Consider the following 20036-nt stretch of genomic DNA (forward strand, 5'->3'; position numbering starts at 1 on the left):
AGATTTTACCAACCTTTAGTTCTAAAACACCAACACAAAAACACTGGGCACCTGAGTCTGTGTTATCTCTCTCGTCTCTCTCTTTCTCTCTCTCTCTCTCTCTCTCTCTTTCTCTCCTCTCTCTCTCTTTCTCTCTCTCTCTCTCTCTCTCTCCCCCACCCTAGCCCCTAAAGACACCCTTCACTGATACTCTATCTCAACAATGAGAATGTAAGAGAGAGAGAAACATGAAGAGAGAGAGAGGAGAGAGAGAGAGAGAGAGAGAGAGAGAGAGAGAGAAAAGAGAGAGAGAACTATAAAAAAGCCTAGGATTGATATACTGTCTATGTTTAGAGTGACTGGCCTCGGGAAAGGCTGGTTGAAGATAGGGTTAACTATCACACAATAGCTGTCAACTGACACTAGCCAAACACACACACCACACACACACACACAAACACACACACACACACGCACTGCAATCCCATGAGAACGGGAGAAGTTACAACGCAAGACTGATAAGCCATCAGTTGCTTTCCATACTGTAGACTACCAAAAGGGACCAGGCCTCTGGTCGACTGGTCAAGGCCCAGAATGTACCGTACCTTAGACCAAGAGAGCATCGTCACCCGACTGTGAATCCAATATGAAAGGCTGCCGAAATGTAGCGAGAACTACTGTACGATACAGTAAAAGCTACTCCAATGCTCTGCAGATACGACAGCAGGACTGGATCCCATACCCATCCGGCACACAGCAGCTGGACATGGGGACCGCAGCTGGACATGGGGACACATGCTCTGGGTATGTAGTCTGGCGTCCACCAGGGCACCGTGAGCCCAAGTGGACAGTTGTCAGCGTGCTCCTGTTACTGTAGTATTAGCCGGCTGCATTCAGTACATATCCTCATATCAGTATGTACCACAGTCTCTGCTGTGTTTACCCAACTCTTAACTACTGTTGTCTGTCTGGGGGATTCCATTTTATATGCAGCTGCTACCAGACTTGATGATGTCTCAGTTAAGGTCATGTCAACATAATGTGACATGCTACCTGATTACTCTAATCTAAACTAACCACTTGGACCACATAGAAAACACAGGGTTGAAATATTTCTTGTCTAACCTTAGACCAAGACGACGTCCTCCTGGTCCATTTCATTAGAGATAAGAACTCCTAACCGGTGTTGCAGTACGTCATCACCGGAGCATGGTTTCTGAACCACCTCTGTGACATCAAGGTCCAAATGGCACCATTAATCCACTGGTCGACCTGGACAACTCCATCTCTAGACCTGCACCTCTCCATCTCCACTAGACCATGGATCTCTCCATCTCTCACTATAGACCCTGGATCTCTCCATCTCTCACTATAGACCCTGCACCTCTCCATCTCTCACTATAGACCCTGCACCTCTCCATCTCTCACTATAGACCCTGGACCTCTCCATCTCTCACTATAGACCCTGCACCTCTCCATCTCTCACTATAGATCCTGGACCTCTCCATCTCTCACTATAGACCCTGGACCTCTCCATCTCTCACTATAGACCATGGATCTCTCCATCTCTCACTATAGACCCTGGACCTCTCCATCTCTAGACCCTGCACCTCTCCATCTCTCACTATAGACCCTGGACCTCTCACTATAGACCCTGGACCTCTCCATCTCTCACTATAGACCCTGGACCTCTCACTATAGATCCTGGACCTCTCCATCTCACACTATAGACCCTGGATCTCTCCATCTCTCACTATAGACCCTGGATCTCTCCATCTCTCACTATAGACCCTGGACCTCTCCATCTCTCACTATAGACCATGGATCTCTCCATCTCCCACTAGACCACGGATCTCTCCATCTCTCCCCATAGAGCCTGCACCTCTCCATCTCTCACTATAGACCCTGGATTTCTCCATCTCTCACTATAGACCCTGGACTTCTCCATCTCTCACTATAGATCCTGGACTTCTCACTATAGACCCTGGACCTCTCACTATAGATCCTGGACCTCTCCATCTCTCACTATAGACCCTGGACCTCTCACTATAGATCCTGGACCTCTCCATCTCTCACTATAGACCATGGATCTCTCCATCTCTCCCCATAGAGCCTGCACCTCTCCATCTCTCAATATAGACCTTGGACCTCTCACTATAGACCCTGGACCTCTCCATCTCCCACTAGACCCTGGATCTCTCTATCTCTCACTATAGACCCTGGACCTCTCACTATAGATCCTGGACCTCTCCATCTCTCACTATAGACCCTGGACCTCTCACTATAGATCCTGGACCTCTCACTATAGATCCTGGACCTCTCCATCTCTCACTATAGATCCTGGACCTCTCACTATAGACCCTGGACCTCTCACTATAGATCCTGCACCTCTCCATCTCTCACTATAGATCCTGGACCATAGACCACTCTACCTCTTTGGCCTTCTCACCTCAACAGCTACATTACAGTACAAAACAGTCCCCTCACATCTCACATACTCTTGGCTTATCCTCTCTCCTATACCCTCCCCTCCCCACCTCTCTCTCTCTCTCTCTCTCTCTTTCTCTCTCTCTCTGTCAACTCTATCTATCTATCTATCTATCTATCTATCTATCTATCTATCTATCTATCTATCTATCTATCTATCTATCTATCTATCTATCTATCTATCTATCTATCTATCTATCTATTTACTGTATCTATCTCTCACTCTATTTTCCCCTCTCTCAATCCATCTCTCGCTCTCTCTACCTCCCCCTCTCTCCCACTGCGTACTGTACTGTGACATCCAAGGTCAGGCGGTCACATTAACATCAGTCAATCAAAACAAATTACTGCAATCTGACTTTACAGTACATGCAGCTTCATGATGATATACAGTATTTGAGTTATGACTCCTTACTTAGCTGGGATGTCCCGTTGAGAACTGCACCATGCTGCAGTCCTCAACCGTACACACACACACACTCTCACACACGCTAGTCCTTGTCCTTGTCTCCTCGCGGGACTCTGCATCCACAAAGTCAATAAGCAGCACAACTATTACAGTGCACCAACCACTACAAACTCCCTCAGTCAGACTACACATTAGCCACAGAGCTAACTGGACAACATGCAGTACGAGGCGTTATTTATCAGACGGGATGACTTACTGGTGAGAGGAAATCTGCTGCCTCCTCCACTGCCATTTTCCCCTGCAGTAGTGAGTGAAACCTGAGTATTCAATGAGCTAGCCTATAGAGCCAGGGCTGGAGCTGGGGGGGGTGGAGGGTGCTGGGATAGGACCGTGCCAGAGCAGGGACACTGGGATAGGACCGTGCTGAGACAGGGACACTGGGATAGGACCGTGCCGGAGCAGGGACACTGGGATAGGACCGTGCTGAGACAGGGGCATTATGTCAGGGATAAAAATATCTGCGTGCCTGGAAGTACAGGGGGGCAACCAACAATTACTGTACGCTAACAACACAGCCCCCCCTCCTTCTACACCACAAAAGAATACTCGAAAGTACTATAGTAAGCTACTTTACCGCTGCAATACAAGACAGTATATGGCTTTGAGGTTAAGATTTTGATCGAATTCTAGAGCAGCAAAGTGCAGAACACTACTGCACTAAAGCCAAAGACATATAATTACGTCACTTTTATTACTTTTAACAAACAAACAGTTTCAAGCTCCGATACCACAGTAGAATGACAAGAGTATAGCACCCTGCCCGACACTAGCTTGCACAGAAGCTGAGACAAACCAGCGTACAACACATGCAGCCCTTTTCTGCCTGTAAACACTAGCGGGACGCTGGTCTCCTGGTTGGCTCCCGTTCCACATAGCAGCACGGGGGGGACCTCTCTCCCACACTTACCATATTAGTAGCCACTATTCACCGTGGGCCCGGGGCCGGCTGTAACCATGATACGCACGGGGGGGGAACCGAAATAGAAAGATAGTCCTCAGCAGCGACAGCGGCATCAGATGCTCAGTGAAGCCCCCACCCCCCCCGGCCCCTTCCGCCTCCCAGGCCCCCCGGCCAGGAATCTGGCCAGCGCGCGTCTCATTGTCTTCCTGTCTTATCAGCTTTTTTTTCTCTCTCTTCTCTGAGCCACAATGCAGATCCACAGGCAGGGCCAGCTAATGCGGGATGGCTTTAGCTGGCTAGCGCAGCCTGGGGCCTGGAGCCTACCGCCCTCGCGGTACAGTAGGCAGTAAATCTGCCCTCGTGGGGCGGGTGACTGGGGGGGTAGAACACTGAGTCTACACCGGGGGAAGCTTAAGAGGTGGGGTGGTCTTCGTCAGGTGTTAGGGTCCCTATGGTCCAATACGCAGACAGGCAGGAAGCAGCCCAGTAGTGGATATGAAGATTGGTTTCTCTGGATAGCTGAACCACTGACTGCATCATCATCATCATCAACAACAACAACAACACACACACACAGTTGCCAGCAACTTAATGAATTGGATCAATGCAGTCAACGGTCATTCATTCTGATAGAAATGGTTCCATTTAATTTTCTAGAACGGCCCATTAATTCTAATCTGATATGCACGGCCATCTTACCGTGAAAGGGCAATAGCCCATGAGTGTGTTGAGTCTGATCAATATCAGAATAGATGAGCGGTGGTCATCAGACCTGGCATACTGTCAGATATCGAGATGTGCTGGATTTGGTGTACGAATGAAAAGCACCTCAGATATTTTGATCTACTGTCAGCAACAGGCACGAGGGGATGCTGACTCAACCCTTTTATGTTTTTAATAAACGGGTTGAGTGAGGATATCGCCCCTTAGGAAGGCTGGCGTAACGGGGAGGGGTGGCCGGGCCGGGGTTGCCATGGCAACAGAACCCTGTCTACAGTGTCGGACAGGTAGCCTGGTTTCGCCCGTCTGATCACGTGAGCTCACATTCTGCTCTATTTCGTGGAGCTCCGCCCCACAGGACAAGCTTCTGTTGGCTTGAGAAACCCTAGCCAGCTACCTTGACTGAAGAAAAAAAAACATACACGCATCAACTATGTCTGGTACATCACTGTATAAGCGGGCTTCGCCTGCACATCTGCTCCTAGAAACTTTCAGCTTGCAAGAAGACTGAAAAGTAAGAAGAAAGAGATGACTACACCTCCTTCCAAGCCTGCACCTCGTCTCCTCCCGGCGATGCCTGACCTGGAGGCATTCCTAGAGGCGGGATGGAGCCAGCGTGCCGCATCGAGAGCTCTGCTACGTCCCTTTGGGAGAGCAACCAGATGGCCGGCTGGAATGATGTGATGACGACTGGCTCTCTGCCGCTGGAACCCAACATCGCCGCCGTCCTTGTGCCATCTTTCGTTCCGAACGTGGTCCAGAGCTCAATTAGCGTGCAGGATTTGGAGCTGAGAGCCTTCTATCCTCTGCCTCATGTGAGCGAGGAAGACGCTCGCTTACACTTATTGTGTCCTGCGCGTTCGTTGACTTGTTATGTTCAGCGTACCACTGCGGTCCAGTTGTTGGTTTGCCACGGCCCGGGGAAGGTGGGTTCACTGCTATCCAAACAGCGTCTCTCCCAATGGATTTGTGAGGACATCTCCAAGTCTTGCGAGACTGCGGATCGCGCTCTACCTGGGGCTGTTCGGCCACACTCTACGAGGGGTGTGGCCACGTCAATTGCCCTGTTCAATGGAGCGTTTGTGGCGGACATTTGCGTGGCGGTGATTTGGTCGTCACCGTCTCCTTTTGTCCGCTATTATCTTTTGTCCATGTCGTCTGTCTCTGTGGCGTCGTCTGTGCTGGGCACAGCTGTCAGCGGGAGTCAGCATTAGACATGATGATCTAGGGCAGGACTGCAGGTGAGCAGCGGTCCACTCCTGTCCCTTTGGGAGCTGGGAGGAGGTTATGTAACGGTGTAACCGCTTCTGGTCCGGCTCTCCCCTCACGTACCTTTCTTTGCCCTCAGCTGAGATAGGGGTAGGGGCCAGTCCTTGGGTTGGGCCAACTGTTGGTATGGTCTCACCTTGGAGTACTGGCTTGTGTCCTGGCTGACCAGTTTTTGTTAACGGGTCCAGCAAGAGTGTATGGTGTGGTCGTTGAGCTCCGCTTATGCCAACAGGAGCTCTGTGCTAGCCCTGTGGGGTGGAGCTCCATGAAATAAAATGACGGTTACGTATTGTAACCCTAGTTCTACAGTATGAGTGGAGCGAAGCCCCACGGGGTGCAGACTTTGCTGAACCAACAGTCTGCTCGCTTTTTTTCGTCTAGGAGCAGATGTGCAGGTGAAGCCCACTTATACAGTGGTGCACCAGACCTAGTTGGGCACAGGTGCGTGTATGTTTTTCTTCTACTGTCAATGTAGCGGGCTAGGGTTTCTCAAGCCAATAGGAGCTTGCCCTGTGTGGCTTTGCTCCACTCATAGAACTAGGGTTACAATATGTAACTATCATTCTACCATTTATCTAATATAAATGGGCAGGTTTGATATGATGACTGTACCTTCTTGAAACGATGACTAGCCCACTGCTGCAATTGCTCCCATTGGTGGTAGGTCTATGCAATTGCCCCCCTCGGAAATTTTTCTTATTTTTGTGAATTGGGTCTGGGCTATCGAACGGTATGGAAGCTCTTAGACCAGAGTCCTTCTAGTCTCCACTGTCTCCCCAAGTCACATGACGTATCGTTGACGGTGATATATTTCCACCAGTGTCTGCAAACAACACTGTCAGTCACACAGTGTCTTCCACAAGGCCACTTCAATATGATAAGTTGAATTAGTGAGTGAGCGAACGTGATGGCATTGACTGAAGGAGAACAGCCCCCTGATACAGGCACGGTCTGATTGGTACTGCACATGACCTTGTCAGTAATTCAGCCAATCAGTAATTAACCTTGTGTCCACAATAGTGAAGACATGCCTGGCTCTTGTCCCACCAAACCTACACCGAGACGCCCGGAGTTTCAATATTGCTGAAGGCTGGATGGACCGCCTCGTCTCAGCTAGGGCGAACTAGCAGCATGCAGGGAGGCTGACGTATTGATTCAGAGCTCGCAGCACAGAGCACACACACAAACTGAGACAGAGAAAGCCAGAGAAGGAATGGAGGGAGACACACACACACACACACACACACACAAGCATCTATGCCTTTGGGAGATCAATACACTGGTCCTCTATCAGTCCCTAGTGGTTAAACAAAGTCAATGCAGTGCAATGGAATGACTACAGTACGCCTGCAGGACATTCAGAGATCTGTAGCCTGTGAATAACTACAGCAGAGGGCTATTATATTAGTCTTCCTCTCTTTCTGGCACTGCCTGCGGTCTCAGATAAATCACAGTAGCACTGTAGCACACGCATGTTCACACACTCGGGTGATAGGCTGGGAGCACAGCTCTGCTGTCTCCTCATTGGCTAGCTGGCAGATGCTGAGGCTGCTCTGTTGCTGCTGGAGAACTAATGGCCAGAGATAAGAGCGGGTGGCTGTCTGTGTGTGTGTGTGTGTGTGTGTGTGTGTGTGTGTGTGTGTGTGTGTGTGTGTGTGTCTGTGTGTTTGTGTGTGTGTGTGTGTCTGTCTGTTTTGCAGATGTGCATCTGTGTGTGTGTGTGTGTGTGTGTGTGTGTGTTTGTGTGTGTGTACAGTACAGTATGTGTGTGTGTGGCAGACAGGCACACACGCAGACAGACAGACAGACAGACAGACACACACACACACACACACACACACACACACACACATGCACGAATACAGACAGCGGCCAGGGTTGACATAACCAGCCTGTTCTCTCGGTAGTCAGAGCTGATCTCTTCTGACAGCCACCTTGCAGAACTCATGAATTAGTTAGAGATATGTCTAGCTGAAGTCCACAAGACACTGTCTACCTCCACCATCACGCCAACACCGTCCCCTCCCCTATCCATCCCAAATCTATAGATGGTGGGGGGAGATAGAGAGAGAGAGAGAGAGAGAGAGAGAGAGAGAGAGGAGCAGAGGTCTAGCTGTTGGTATCGGGCTGTTAGATCACTAGAAAGATTGTAGCATAAACAGTGAGAGATCTCCACATTGTTTAGTAAAGAGCGCTATCGGATCTCATGTCCTAAAAAGACTATTGCAATGTATTTTATTTCGTTTAGTTATTAATTAGTCACATTTAGAAGTGTACAGTTGTACCCTACAGCACCCTGGGGGGTTATTACGGGGAGATTCATGCCTCTTTGACAACGAAGTCTATAGTATTGATATTGGTTGGCTTGCTAGGTAGCTACCTCTCCGCCCAGTGCTAGCTCTCCGGCCAGGGGTCCGTTACAGAAGGAGAACCACCTCTTCTCCATTTCCACCATCCAAGGTCAGATTCATGTAGATGTCATCGTATCAGCCACTCAAATCATCTTCTCCTGTCCGGGGAATTGCAGAGTGCTGGTCAATACAGTCTATGTTCCCACTCTGATGGCTCCATTAGTCCAAATGTGTCACTTAAAGAAATGGTGTGCTAAAATGTCGATGGCGGTGCGTTGTAAACAACCCACAGATGGGCTGGTCGCGATTCACTTCCTCTCTCCTCGGCCAATCACGGCCACCGGACTCTGCGGGGCACGCCTCCTCAGTCCGCAGGCCACCTATCGTGTGACACTGCCGCGGCTGTTGGCTTCGTCTGCATGGCGTGTGCACATATGGACACACACACACCACACACACATACACAGACACACACACACACAATTCCCACACACGTGCCACGCCCAGAGCAGCATATTGGCAGGCAGAGGGAGCGCTTAGTGCAATGTTCCCATGCTGTAGTGAGGGGCGTCAAATCTGTCTCTCCATCACAAGATCTGTCGGACACCCGGTTGGAAACGTCACACAATCAATCACACCACTCTAGAACATTCTGCTGACTCCCTCCTGTCCTCGAGAAACCATCTGACATCATCCGAAGCCTCAGGCTGGAATTTTCACTTCTCGTGGAACGATTGATTCATTCGAACGTAGAGGCAGGGGTGGACGACGTGCCAAATCGCCATTAGCCGCGGAACAACAGAGGCTAATGGAAGTTACGGAAACATTCTTTTAATCGATACGAACTCTGGCCGAGGGTATCGATGCTCATAGCCTTGCAGGAAGCTACCAATACCACAGCTGGTGGGTTCATGGCGCACTAAGTAGACTATGGGAAATGCATAATAAGTGTATAGTGTTAAACACATGCACACTGCACACACACACACATACACTCTTTCTCTCACTTGCGTTCTCTCTCTCTCCTTCTCTCTCTCTCCCTCTCTTTGGTGATGAGGATGGGATTTTAAAGTGTAGGGAGATGGGGGGTAATTCAGGCCAGTGTTTTCTGGCTCCGCCCCCAGACACCCAGCAGCCTGGACAGCCTGCCGTCGATGCACAACTCAGCACTATCCCAGGGTGCATGTGGCCTGCCACCCCACCACGCCCACACACACACACACACACACACACTTACTCCCTCCGGAGATACAACACACAACTCCCTGTGAATCAGCATGAAAGTGCTATGGAAATGCGTGTGTGTGTGTGTGTGTGTGTGTGTGTGTGTGTGTGTGTGTGTGTGTGTGTGTGTGTGTGTGTGTGTGTGTGTGTGTGTGTGTGCGTGTGTGTGTGTGAGTCAAGCCCCACCCTGTTGCTCACCTTCAGAGTGACCGCTACAGGCCGGGAATACAGAAAGACGGGGCGTGGCCAGTCTGCATTCACCACACACACACACACACACACACACACACACGCACACACACACACACACACACACACACTGCTAATGTTCACTCACCGAGGAAGGAAGGAACCCATAAAAGATCTCAGCCATTGACTGATGTACAACGTACAACACAGCTCACATGGTGAACATACTGTACCAGAGCTTTGTTCACAGTGTATGAGAGTACATCTGAACTGCTGGTATAGAAAATGAAACATGAAACAGGGAGGGATGGAGGGAAGGGAGAGAGGGATGAAGAAGTAGAGTAGAGGAAGCATGGGGAGGTGGCATTCATTCATTCATTCATTAATTCATTCATTTATTCATTTATTAATTTATTCATTCATTCATTCATTCGTTTATTCATTCATTCATTCATTCATAACCTTTATTTAGCACTCGGAGATACGATTGGGGACAAGCCCTCATTTTAAATTAAGCCGAGTTTATATGAAATATAAAATAAAAGGCAATAAACAAAACACACTCCAATAAAACAACAAAAGCAAGCAATAACAATCAATAAACACAATTACAGTTAGAGACAGGAATGCTTAATAATTGAGCTGGTAATTGGTAGAGTGTTATATTGTAAAGTCTCTTGCAGTCTATTCCATGAGGGAGCATTAAAAAAGAAAGTTGATTTCCCAAGTTCAGTGTTCAGTGTTGGTCCGAGGTACCTTAAGCATAAGTAAGCCATTAGAGCGGGTGGAACAGGGAAGAGATATAAGGAGAGAGCATTCCTGAGATGGCCTTAAAGATGAATTAAAAAACATGTTTATCACGCCTATTAGCAAGCAAGTTGAAAGAGGTGGCATACAGTAGCATGGCTCGGGAGATACAATGTTTAGATTCTACTGTACAGTGTTGTGACAGGGGGAGATGCTTGCCTGGCAACAGCCAGTGTGTCAACTGTAACAACACGAGGAGAAACGCACTCGCACGCGCACACACACACACACACACACACACGCACACACACATACACACGCACACACACATACACACACAGACACACAGTAACATACACACACATACTGTACACACTCCCAGCTAATAGTGGCTTTTATTTCACTAAAACATTCTAAGGAAGCTATGGGGGAGTTACTGTAGTTGGGCTGTGTGATAATGACACAAAGTGTGTTTGTGTGTGTGTGTGTATGTGTGTGTGTGCGTGTGCGTATGTGCGCGTGGGAGGGTGTTTGCGTCCCAGTTCTGACTATCACTGCAGCAAAGGGAGAGAGAGAGAGAGAGAGAGAGAGAGAGAGAGAAAGAGAAAGAGAGAGAAAGAGAGAGAGAGAGAAAGAGATCAGCCCTCAAGGAAGCCAGCAGGATAACAGGCTTAATGAACATCGTGATTCTCCCACTAGATGCTGTTTACTTCAGCTAGCACTCTCCTTCTCTCTAGCCCTCCTTCTCTCTAGCCCTGCCCCATCGCAAACTCTCTCTTTCTCTACCCCTCTCTCTCTCATTAATCTATCTCTCCCTCTCTTCCCTTTTTCTCCCTTGCCTGTAACTGTGTGTGGGTGTGGAATACCTCCCTCCACCCCCGCTCCTCCCCAACTCCCTCCCTACACCAATCAGGGCCCCAGCTTTCCTCTCCTACACCAATCAGGGCCCTAGCTTTCCTCTCCTACACCAATCAGGGCCCCAGCTTTCCTCTCCTACACCAATCACGGCCCCAGCTTTCCTCTCCTACACCAATCAGGGCCCCAGCTTTCCTCTCCTACACCAATCAGGGCCTCAGCTTTCCTCTCCTACACCAATCAGGGCCCCAGCTTTCCTCTCCTACACCAATCAGGGCCCCAGCTTTCCTCTCCTACACCAATTGGGGCCCCAGGTTCCCTACTGCAATGGTGATGGTGAGGCAGGAAGTCCAGTGACAGTGAAGCCCCCCTCCCTCTCTCTCTCTACCCCCCCCCCCGCCCCCCCCCTTCCATCTCTCTCTCTCTCCCTCTCTCTCTCTACCCCCCCCCCCCATCTCTCTCTCTCTCTCCCTCTCTCTCGGTGGAGGCTGTCTGAGGCTCTGGCTGCAGTTCAGCTCTATTATTCATAGCCTTCATAATGCTGAGAGCTTTTCCTACTCTTTCTCCTCTCTGCGTTGACCTCCTCTCAGTCCTCTCCTCTCCACCATCACCCTCCCTCAATCTTTAGTTGGGGTCCTGGAGCTAATTAAAGCGAGCTAGCTTCCTGAACAGCCTTCTCTAAATTGACAAAACCCCCATTTTTTGAAGAAGTTGGGTCCGTGTGCCACTGCGTCTCAGCTCATTACTCCAACATAATGCAATCTCCAGCTTTTCCTCTGTCTTCTCTAGCACTTTGGGGGAGGAAGAGGAAGTGACTCTCCCTCTGGCTCCTCATTAGCACGGTAGCGAGGTTCTGCGCGACCCTCGGGTTCAGTGCTTCAGCGTAGCTGGTAATAGGCCCACAGGACCCTGAAGCAGAAACAATAAAGATGTATTATTGAATTCAAACGAGACGAACCGTGTGCCACACTTTGTAGCACAACCCTCTCTGTGTCATAATACTGTAGGGCTGACCGCATGAGGGAAAAATAATGATGGCGATGAAGATGATGAAGATACTGACGACAAGTATGAAGACGGCTCGAAACGATGAGCGGAGAGATGGACGGACTCGGAGGCGTCGTGATTGGACAGCGTCGCGGATGAAATGTCATTGTTACTCCGCCGGAGCCCTTCAGCTTTCACTGTGTCCTATCTTAGCATTTCCGCGCCTTCCACATCCAACGACTGAACCAGTCAGTACTGAGAGAGAGAGAGAGAGAGAGAGAGAGAGAGAGAGGGAGCGGGCGTCTGGATCTGCATGATTCACTTTCACACGGGAGAAGAGACAGTTTGTTAATCTCCCACCACCAGTCTCCCACCGTTTGATGGCAGTTAGGAGTGGGCAGGCTCGCGATTGGTGGATTATGTAGATCGGGGAGGAAGAGGAGGGTACTGGTAGGGAGAGGAAGAGAGCCTTTGTCTCTCTGTTCCATTTTTTACGCCGCCACTGCCATCGTCTGTACCATGTGACTAGTGTGGGTTTATCCATATGTTACTCATACTACCATGGTTGTTTGTCTTTTTAAAAGCCAATATTGTGTGCATCTGAGGGACAATACAGTTCTCTGAATCTGAATTCAAGATTTTCAAGATTCAAGATTCTTTTATTTGTCACATGTAATGTACGGTGTACAGTCACAGTGAAATGTTGCTGCCGGCTCCAAGATTACTGTACAGATAAACTACTATAATATAAAATACTAAGATAATACTCAATCTCCAGATCGGATCTGGTGGGACGCTCTGAATTTCCTCAGTTGTCTGAGATGGTTCAGTCTCTGACGTGCTTTCCTCACCACAGTGTCTGTGTGTGTTGACCATGTCAACTCCTTGGTCATCTGGACGCCAAGGTACTTGAAGCTGTCCGCTCTCTCTACAGGGGTCCCGTTGATGGTTAGAGGGGTGTAGCTCCTCTCCTGCTTCCTCCCAAAGTCCACCAGCATCTCCTTTGTCTTGCTGACATTCAGATGGAGGTTGTTTTCCTGACACCACTGGGTCAGGAGCCTCACCTCCTCCAGGTGGGCCCTCTCATCATTGTTGGTGATCAGGCCTATCACGGCTGTGTCGTCGGCAAACTTGACGATGGCAATCTAATATTGGTTACAAGCTTTGAGCACCAACTATATCCTATAGTGGACAGATAGGCTTGATGAAGCAATGCTGCTGTGTGCTGTGTATAATCTGAGCTGGGGGGGATGGGAGGGGGCTTCAAAAACTCAGAAGAGAGGAGAGAGGGGGAGGAGGAGAGGGAGAGGGAGAGGGAGGGGGGGGGGATGAGGAGGAGTAGGGGAGCGAGTGAAGAATGAAGGAGGGGAGAGAACGGGGGGCTCTAAAGAGTGTGCGGGGGGGGGGGGTAAGAAGCACTCTACACACACAATAGAGATGAGAGGGGAGGGGGGGGGGGCGGACGTGGAGGAGGGGAATAAGGGAGCTTGAATTATGAGGGTTGGCTTAAGTTAGTGTCAGGGGATTCATATAGTAGTGTGGGGCGTGTGTGTGTGTGTGTGTGTGTGTGTGTGTGTGTGTATAGAAGGAGGCTGGTGGCAGTGAGTGTGAATGTAGCAACCCCCAACCCCCCCACCCCCCGCCCCAGCACACACACACACACAATACAGGCACCCTCCTGAACCCCGACACCCACCCAAAGTGTGTCAGGAGAGAATATAATAAGAGAGAGAAAGAGAGAGAGAGAGAAAGAGGGGGGAGAGAGAGGGAAGGAGGGAGGGAGAAAGGAAGGAGATAGGAGACGGTGGGGGAGAGGAGAAGAACTGCAGATGAAAAACGCTAGAATTGACACCCGAAAATAAATCCACAGCCATTTATCACTTTCTTCCTCTCTGATCCAGCTTCTGGTGGCTCAGTTGCGTTCAGTGTGGGTGCGTGGGTGTGTGTTAGTGTGTACAGGAGTGTGCGTGTGCACGCGTGTGTCTCGGTTGAGACAAGGACATGGACAGCCTGGAGGACAGACGCGGGGGACAGCCTGAAGGACAGTTCACGTAACACACCCACCCATCTCTCTCTCTCTCTCTCCCTCTCTCTCTCTCCCTCTCTCTCTCTCTCCCTCTCTCTCTCTCTCTCTCTCTCTCACACACACTCTCTCAGCCAGGAGACACAGTCACAGCCATCACACCAGGACTTGAACCCAGGCCAGAAACGGAGGGCGTCTAAACTGGAGATTTGAAACCCATGACGTGATGGAGCACAGCAAAGAATGTGACGGAGGGAAACATTAGCCACAGAGTGCTGCAGAACCATTAGCTAGATCTGAGCTGCTGGTACCGCACGGTACGTTAACACTAGAACAGCCGAGGGTGGGTCATGTGACCCATGCAACTACATTAAAAAATAATTCTCTGCAACCGTTCAAGTTACAGCGCCCTGCTTTCATGACTTTTCCTAGATATGTGCGTTTTACGTGTCAGTGTTTTTGAAACTTCGAAATCCCACCAGGAAAAGGTAGTTTGGTCATTTTTTTCATGGTGCATGGTGCCTTCATACATACTGGATGTGGGATATACTGGCCAATACATTCAGTCGATGTACGTGCAAATTTGATAGGATTATAAAGAATGGGGGCATCATAACAGAAAAATATCCTAACTGCATGTCAAGATAGGAATAAATCCTATCTTCCTATTACAGAAGCAACTAAACTGTGTCCTATCATATCTCAGACCTCCTAACTATCCTTAACTACCCTGTCTACTGTATAACTGTACATTTGATTCTTCAATCGGCACTCGTCCTGTCATACCTGAATCTATGTTTAGAACGTATATGAGACTGCCTGTGTCTTTGATTACAATGTACCAGTAGGCTACTCAAGATGGACAGGCCATAATATTGTGTTTGTGTGTGTGTGTGTGTGTGTGTGTGTGTGTGTGTGTGTGTGTGTGTGTGTGAGCCTTGATGTTAGGTGTCTGCTCTGTGTCCGTGGTCAGGCGTTTTTGGCTGAGAGTGACAGAGCAGAGCAGAGCAGAGTAGAGCAGAGTAGAGCAGAGCAGAGCAGAGTAGAGTAGAGCAGAGCAGAGTAGAGCAGAGCAGAGCAGAGTAGAGCAGAGTAGAGTAGAGTAGAGCAGAGCAGAGCAGAGCAGAGCAGAGTAGAGCAGAACAGAACAGAACAGAGCAGAGTAGAGTAGAGTAGAGTAGAGTAGAGTAGAGTAGAGCAGAGCAGAGTAGAGTAGAGTAGAGTAGAGTAGAGCAGAGTAGAGTAGTAGAGTAGAGCAGAGCAGAGCAGAGTAGAGCAGAGCAGAGTAGAGCAGAGCAGAGCAGAGTAGAGTAGAGTAGAGCAGAGCAGAGCAGAGCAGAGCAGAGTAGAGCAGAACAGAGCAGAGTAGAGCAGAGCAGAGCAGAGTAGAGCAGAGTAGAGTAGAGTAGAGTAGAGCAGAGCAGAGCAGAGCAGAGTAGAGTAGAGCAGAACAGAGCAGAGTAGAGCAGAGCAGAGCAGAGCAGAGTAGAGCAGAGTAGAGCAGATTAGAGCAGAGCAGATAAGAGTAGAGCAGAGCAGAGCAGAGCAGAGCAGAGCAGAGTAGAGCAGAGTAGAGCAGATTAGAGCAGAGCAGAGCAGAGCAGAGCAGAGTAGAGCAGAGCAGAGCAGAGTAGAGCAGAGTAGAGCAGATTAGAGCAGAGCAGATAAGAGTAGAGCAGAGCAGAGCAGAGCAGAGTAGAGCAGAGCAGAGTAGAGCAGAGCAGAGCAGAGCAGAACAGAGCAGAGCAGAGTAGAGCAGAGCAATGCAGCAGACCAGAGTATGGATTTCCAGGGCGTCTGTAGTGTGGGGACATCTGATACAACGAACAGCCACAGGCCACTATTACACTACCCTCCAGCCAACTGTACCCCAGCCAACACTATAATATACTACTACTATACTACAGCCATCCATCTACTGTACACTACCGTCACAGCAGTCACATCTGATATGATAGATCTTCAGCTCAGTACTACCTGTACACTACGCTCCAGCCAACAGTATACTATACTACAACTATACTACAGCCAACACTGTACTACAACACATTACATCTAATACAGGTCCATTGGAAACAGACAAACACTTCTGTACTCAACTGTACTGTATACAGCTAATACTACTATACACACATCCAATACAATACCCACCATTTCTGATTCTGTACTGTACATCCAGTACTACATTCGGGGCTAAAACAGCATCAATATTTTCAACTCAGGCTTTGGGTAGGCTACCCTTTTTTTGTTTTTTTTGCCTCATTTAGACCGCGAAGGAGAGGTTCCACAACAGCTTCTTTCCTGGCGCGGTCCACAAACTCAACATCCAGCAGCTGCAGTAGACTGAACCTGAAGACATTGCCTGGTCAGACCCCCCCCACACACAACCCGTTATCGTTAACCCCCCCCCCCCCCCCCCCCCCCCCGGCGACTGGTCAGTTCTGACAGACCAGCCTCTCAGTCCCACTCACCTGCCATTGCCTCCCACCACCCCCCACAGATCAATAACCGATCAATTGACACTTTGAGCACCTTGCAATTTAATTGCACTGCCTACATCACGGACACAGACATAGTCATCCATGATTGGATGGGATAAGTAGATGAGGATGATACTAATAGACTGCCAGACGACAGATAGCGTACCTAGGACAGGATTAAGGAACCGATTAGCACTGATAAGATACTGTAAGGACAAGCGATTACAAGAATTCCAATGTACCTGTACCCGTACAAATACACTTTCTATTCTATTCTAATGAACATGTGCACTCTCCATCCAACACTCTCCATCCTTCCCTCCCGTTCTTCCATCCCTCCCTCCCCCCCTCCCCTCTCTTCCTCGCTCTGTCACTCCCTCACACCACCTGGTCGAGAACCAATACCCAGTCAGCTACTACCATCCTCTGCAGACCAGCTCAGGATCAATACAGACAGCCAGACAGCAGCCCCTCTCTCTGTCTCTCTCTCTCTCTCTCTCCCTCTCTCTCTCTCTCTTTCTCTCTCTCTCTCTCTCTCTCTCTTTGACCATCCGCTCTCTTCTTATTCAGCAACGATAAAGCAGAAATACTGCCCATTTGGAATTTGTCCATCACTAGCAGAAGAGACCTTGGTCACAAAGTGATATCCTGCGAAAACTATTGATTAAAAACCTTTCAGCTGTGACTTTGGCACTTGAATCACAGTTCTTTACAATGGAAGCTTGATGAATCACATTCTCCCTCCTACAGTATATTGGATGATCAACCCAACGACCTTCGGCCTCTCGTGACCCTTCTCCTGCTGAGAGGAGGTCAACAGTATTGAGCCTGCATGGCAGCTAGGAGCCCTTGACTGATGAGGGCTTAGCGCTGCCTCGCTAACACACACACACACACACACACAACACACACGTGCGCACACACACCTCATGGGACGCCGCACTCCACCAATCCAGCAATCCATACAAATTATCTAGGCTACTTGTGGGGAATAACTCATATTGGTTTATGGAATCAATGACAAAAGCCAAGTCAAGGTTGCAGTCGATCAAGCCAAAAATACAGGAGCACAACTACAATGTTTTACATAATGGTCTAATGAAGCTGGTTTGGCTGTAAGGTAGATGTATTGATTGATTCATTGAGGACGGGCAGAGGGATTGGCTTAGCCTGCACGGTGATGATGGATGAGGTTGTGAGGTGGCCGGAGGGACCGTTCTTCCCTCAGGTCTGTGTTAGTTTCCGGGGCTCCAACATCGTTACCCTCCAAGAGAGGGAGAGAGACTAAAGACGGGATCTCTGTTCTCCCTTGAGCTGCAATGGCGACTGTCTCTCCATCTCTCTTTCTCTACCTCTCTATTTTGGTCTCCCCGTCCTCTACTTCTCTGTGTCTCTCTCTCACTGTCCCTCTCTCTCTCTCTCTCTCTCCTGTCTATTTCTGTCTCTCTCTCCTGTCTATTTCTCTCTCTCACTGTCCCTCTCTCTCTCTCTCCTGTCTATTTCTCTCTCTCTCTCTCTTTCACTGTCACTCTCTCTCTCCCTCCTGTCTATTTCTCTCTCCCTCACTGTCCCTCTCTCTCTCCTGTCTATTCTCTCTCTCTCTCCTGTCCCTCTCTCTCTCCTGTCTATCTCTCTCTCTCTCTCTCTCTCCATCTCTTGCCTCAGTCACACTGTGTCCCTGTCCTCCGACGTGTGTCATGTGCTCTGTCTTTTTTTCCAGAGCTGTAATGGTCTTCATCCGCAGTACAAGATAAGACTTCACCCCAGTGAGATGAATACAATACCCTGGGACACAATCACACGAAGACACACACACACACACTCGAAAATATGCTGACGATGCTGTGCATTAGAGCGTGTTCTGATAAAAGAAAGTATTTCGGTCGTTACACGCTTCTCTGATCTTTCTCTGTGTATGTGAATTCCATTTTCCACGGGTTGGGAATTCCGAAAGGATGTTCGGCATCTCACAGAGGACCGCGACTTCTCCTCGACATTCCACGGTGTTCCAAAGATCTGTCTTAACATCGCCGTCACAAAAACATTCACATCAGAGACTGTTTACGTAACCCCGGAGTAATGGATGAAAACTGGGATAATCCATCCCGGAGTAGCACCGAGACTCATTCAGCTCGCTGCTGGCTAGTCATTTGTTTGGTGTTTAGCTGGCCGTAACCATATCAATTACATTCTGAGGTAAATTTTCACTTTATCTGCACCTGCTGCTGGTAGCAACCAAGCTGCAGCGTCTCTCCTGATAACCAGCCAGTCAAAACACAGGAAGAGGCAGTAGGTCTGCAGTCAGACAGGCAGTTTGTTCAGTCAGTCTTAAACACACCCTGGCAACTGACGCTGCACCCCCCCCCCCGATCCCCATCAACTCTCTCTTTCTCTCTCACACACACACACAAACACACACGCTCGACACCCCCACCTACACACCCGCACACCTGCCTATCTGTCTTAAACAGGTGAGCGTTCCCCTCAGCCCAGCAGGGGGTCAGGAGTGGTGAAGCGCAGAGCTCATTAGGAGCCTCCCCAAACAAACCTCTACCTCATCCCTGCTCTCATCTCTCCCCCTCTCTCTATCTCTCCATCCATCGTCCTGTCCTCCCCAACCCCCGCTGGGAGGCATGTGTGTGTGTGTGTGTGTGTGTGTGCGGCGCGCAGGAAGAACAGGAACCGGGACAAAGGAACGAGAGCACCGAGGGGGGGGGGTTCGATCGGACGGAACAAACTGCCTAAGCCTCGCTCTCTCTCTCCCTCCTCCTCCTCCACCTCCCTCTCCTCCCTCTCCTCCCGTACCTTTTTCTTCAGCTCGCGGGAGCGTTTCCGGATCTTCCTCTTCTTCTCTTTCTCGTCCTCCAAGGCGGTGAGGTCCAAGTCGGCTTTCTTCTTCAGCTGGGAGGCGGCGTGAGCCATGGCGCGGGGGTCCTCCGACTAGGGAGCGCGGAGGAGAGACGCTCCTCGTTACAGAAGAAGACGTGTGTGTAGGGAGGTCCAGACGCAGGCGGAGGGGGCTGTCCTCCCTCAGGTGGCGGTCGCTCGGAGGGCTGGTCGCCCGGCAGTCCAGGGCAGGGGGGGGTCTGAGGAGCTTGCTGAGAGTCTGTGGCTCCTCCCTGGGGGGGAGAGGAGGGGGGGGCGGCCGGGGGGGGGGGGGGGACGGAGCGCTGCCCCGGAGGGGGACTGTCCCACACGCGGCGCTGCAGGCTGCGGAGTTCGGGGTCGGGGGGGTCCCTCTCGGTCACGACATCGGGGCGATGAGCAGACGAATGTAGAAGTAGTGAAATAAAAAAAACAACGACGACGACGCGCTCCTCTTCCTGCGTTTAACCAAGAGAGGGGACAGGACAGG

At 49.9% G+C, this 20036-nt stretch overlaps 1 protein-coding gene across 1 annotated transcript in view; it reads right to left on the bottom strand.

Moving 5' to 3' along the window:
- ank3b (ankyrin 3b) overlaps positions 1 to 19603 on the bottom strand; it is a gene marked incomplete at both ends in the record, with an annotated part of 99783 nt that extends 80180 nt beyond the window's left edge. Inside the window, one exon of the mRNA XM_084459846.1 lies at positions 19487 to 19603. Within this exon, the coding sequence (XP_084315972.1) occupies positions 19487 to 19603 (117 nt within the window). The remainder of the gene's footprint in view (positions 1 to 19486) is intronic.
- Positions 19604 to 20036: the final 433 nt, after the last annotated feature.

This window comes from Borostomias antarcticus (assembly GCF_949987555.1).
Source record: "Borostomias antarcticus genome assembly, chromosome: 29".
Taxonomy (NCBI): domain Eukaryota; kingdom Metazoa; phylum Chordata; class Actinopteri; order Stomiiformes; family Stomiidae; genus Borostomias; species Borostomias antarcticus.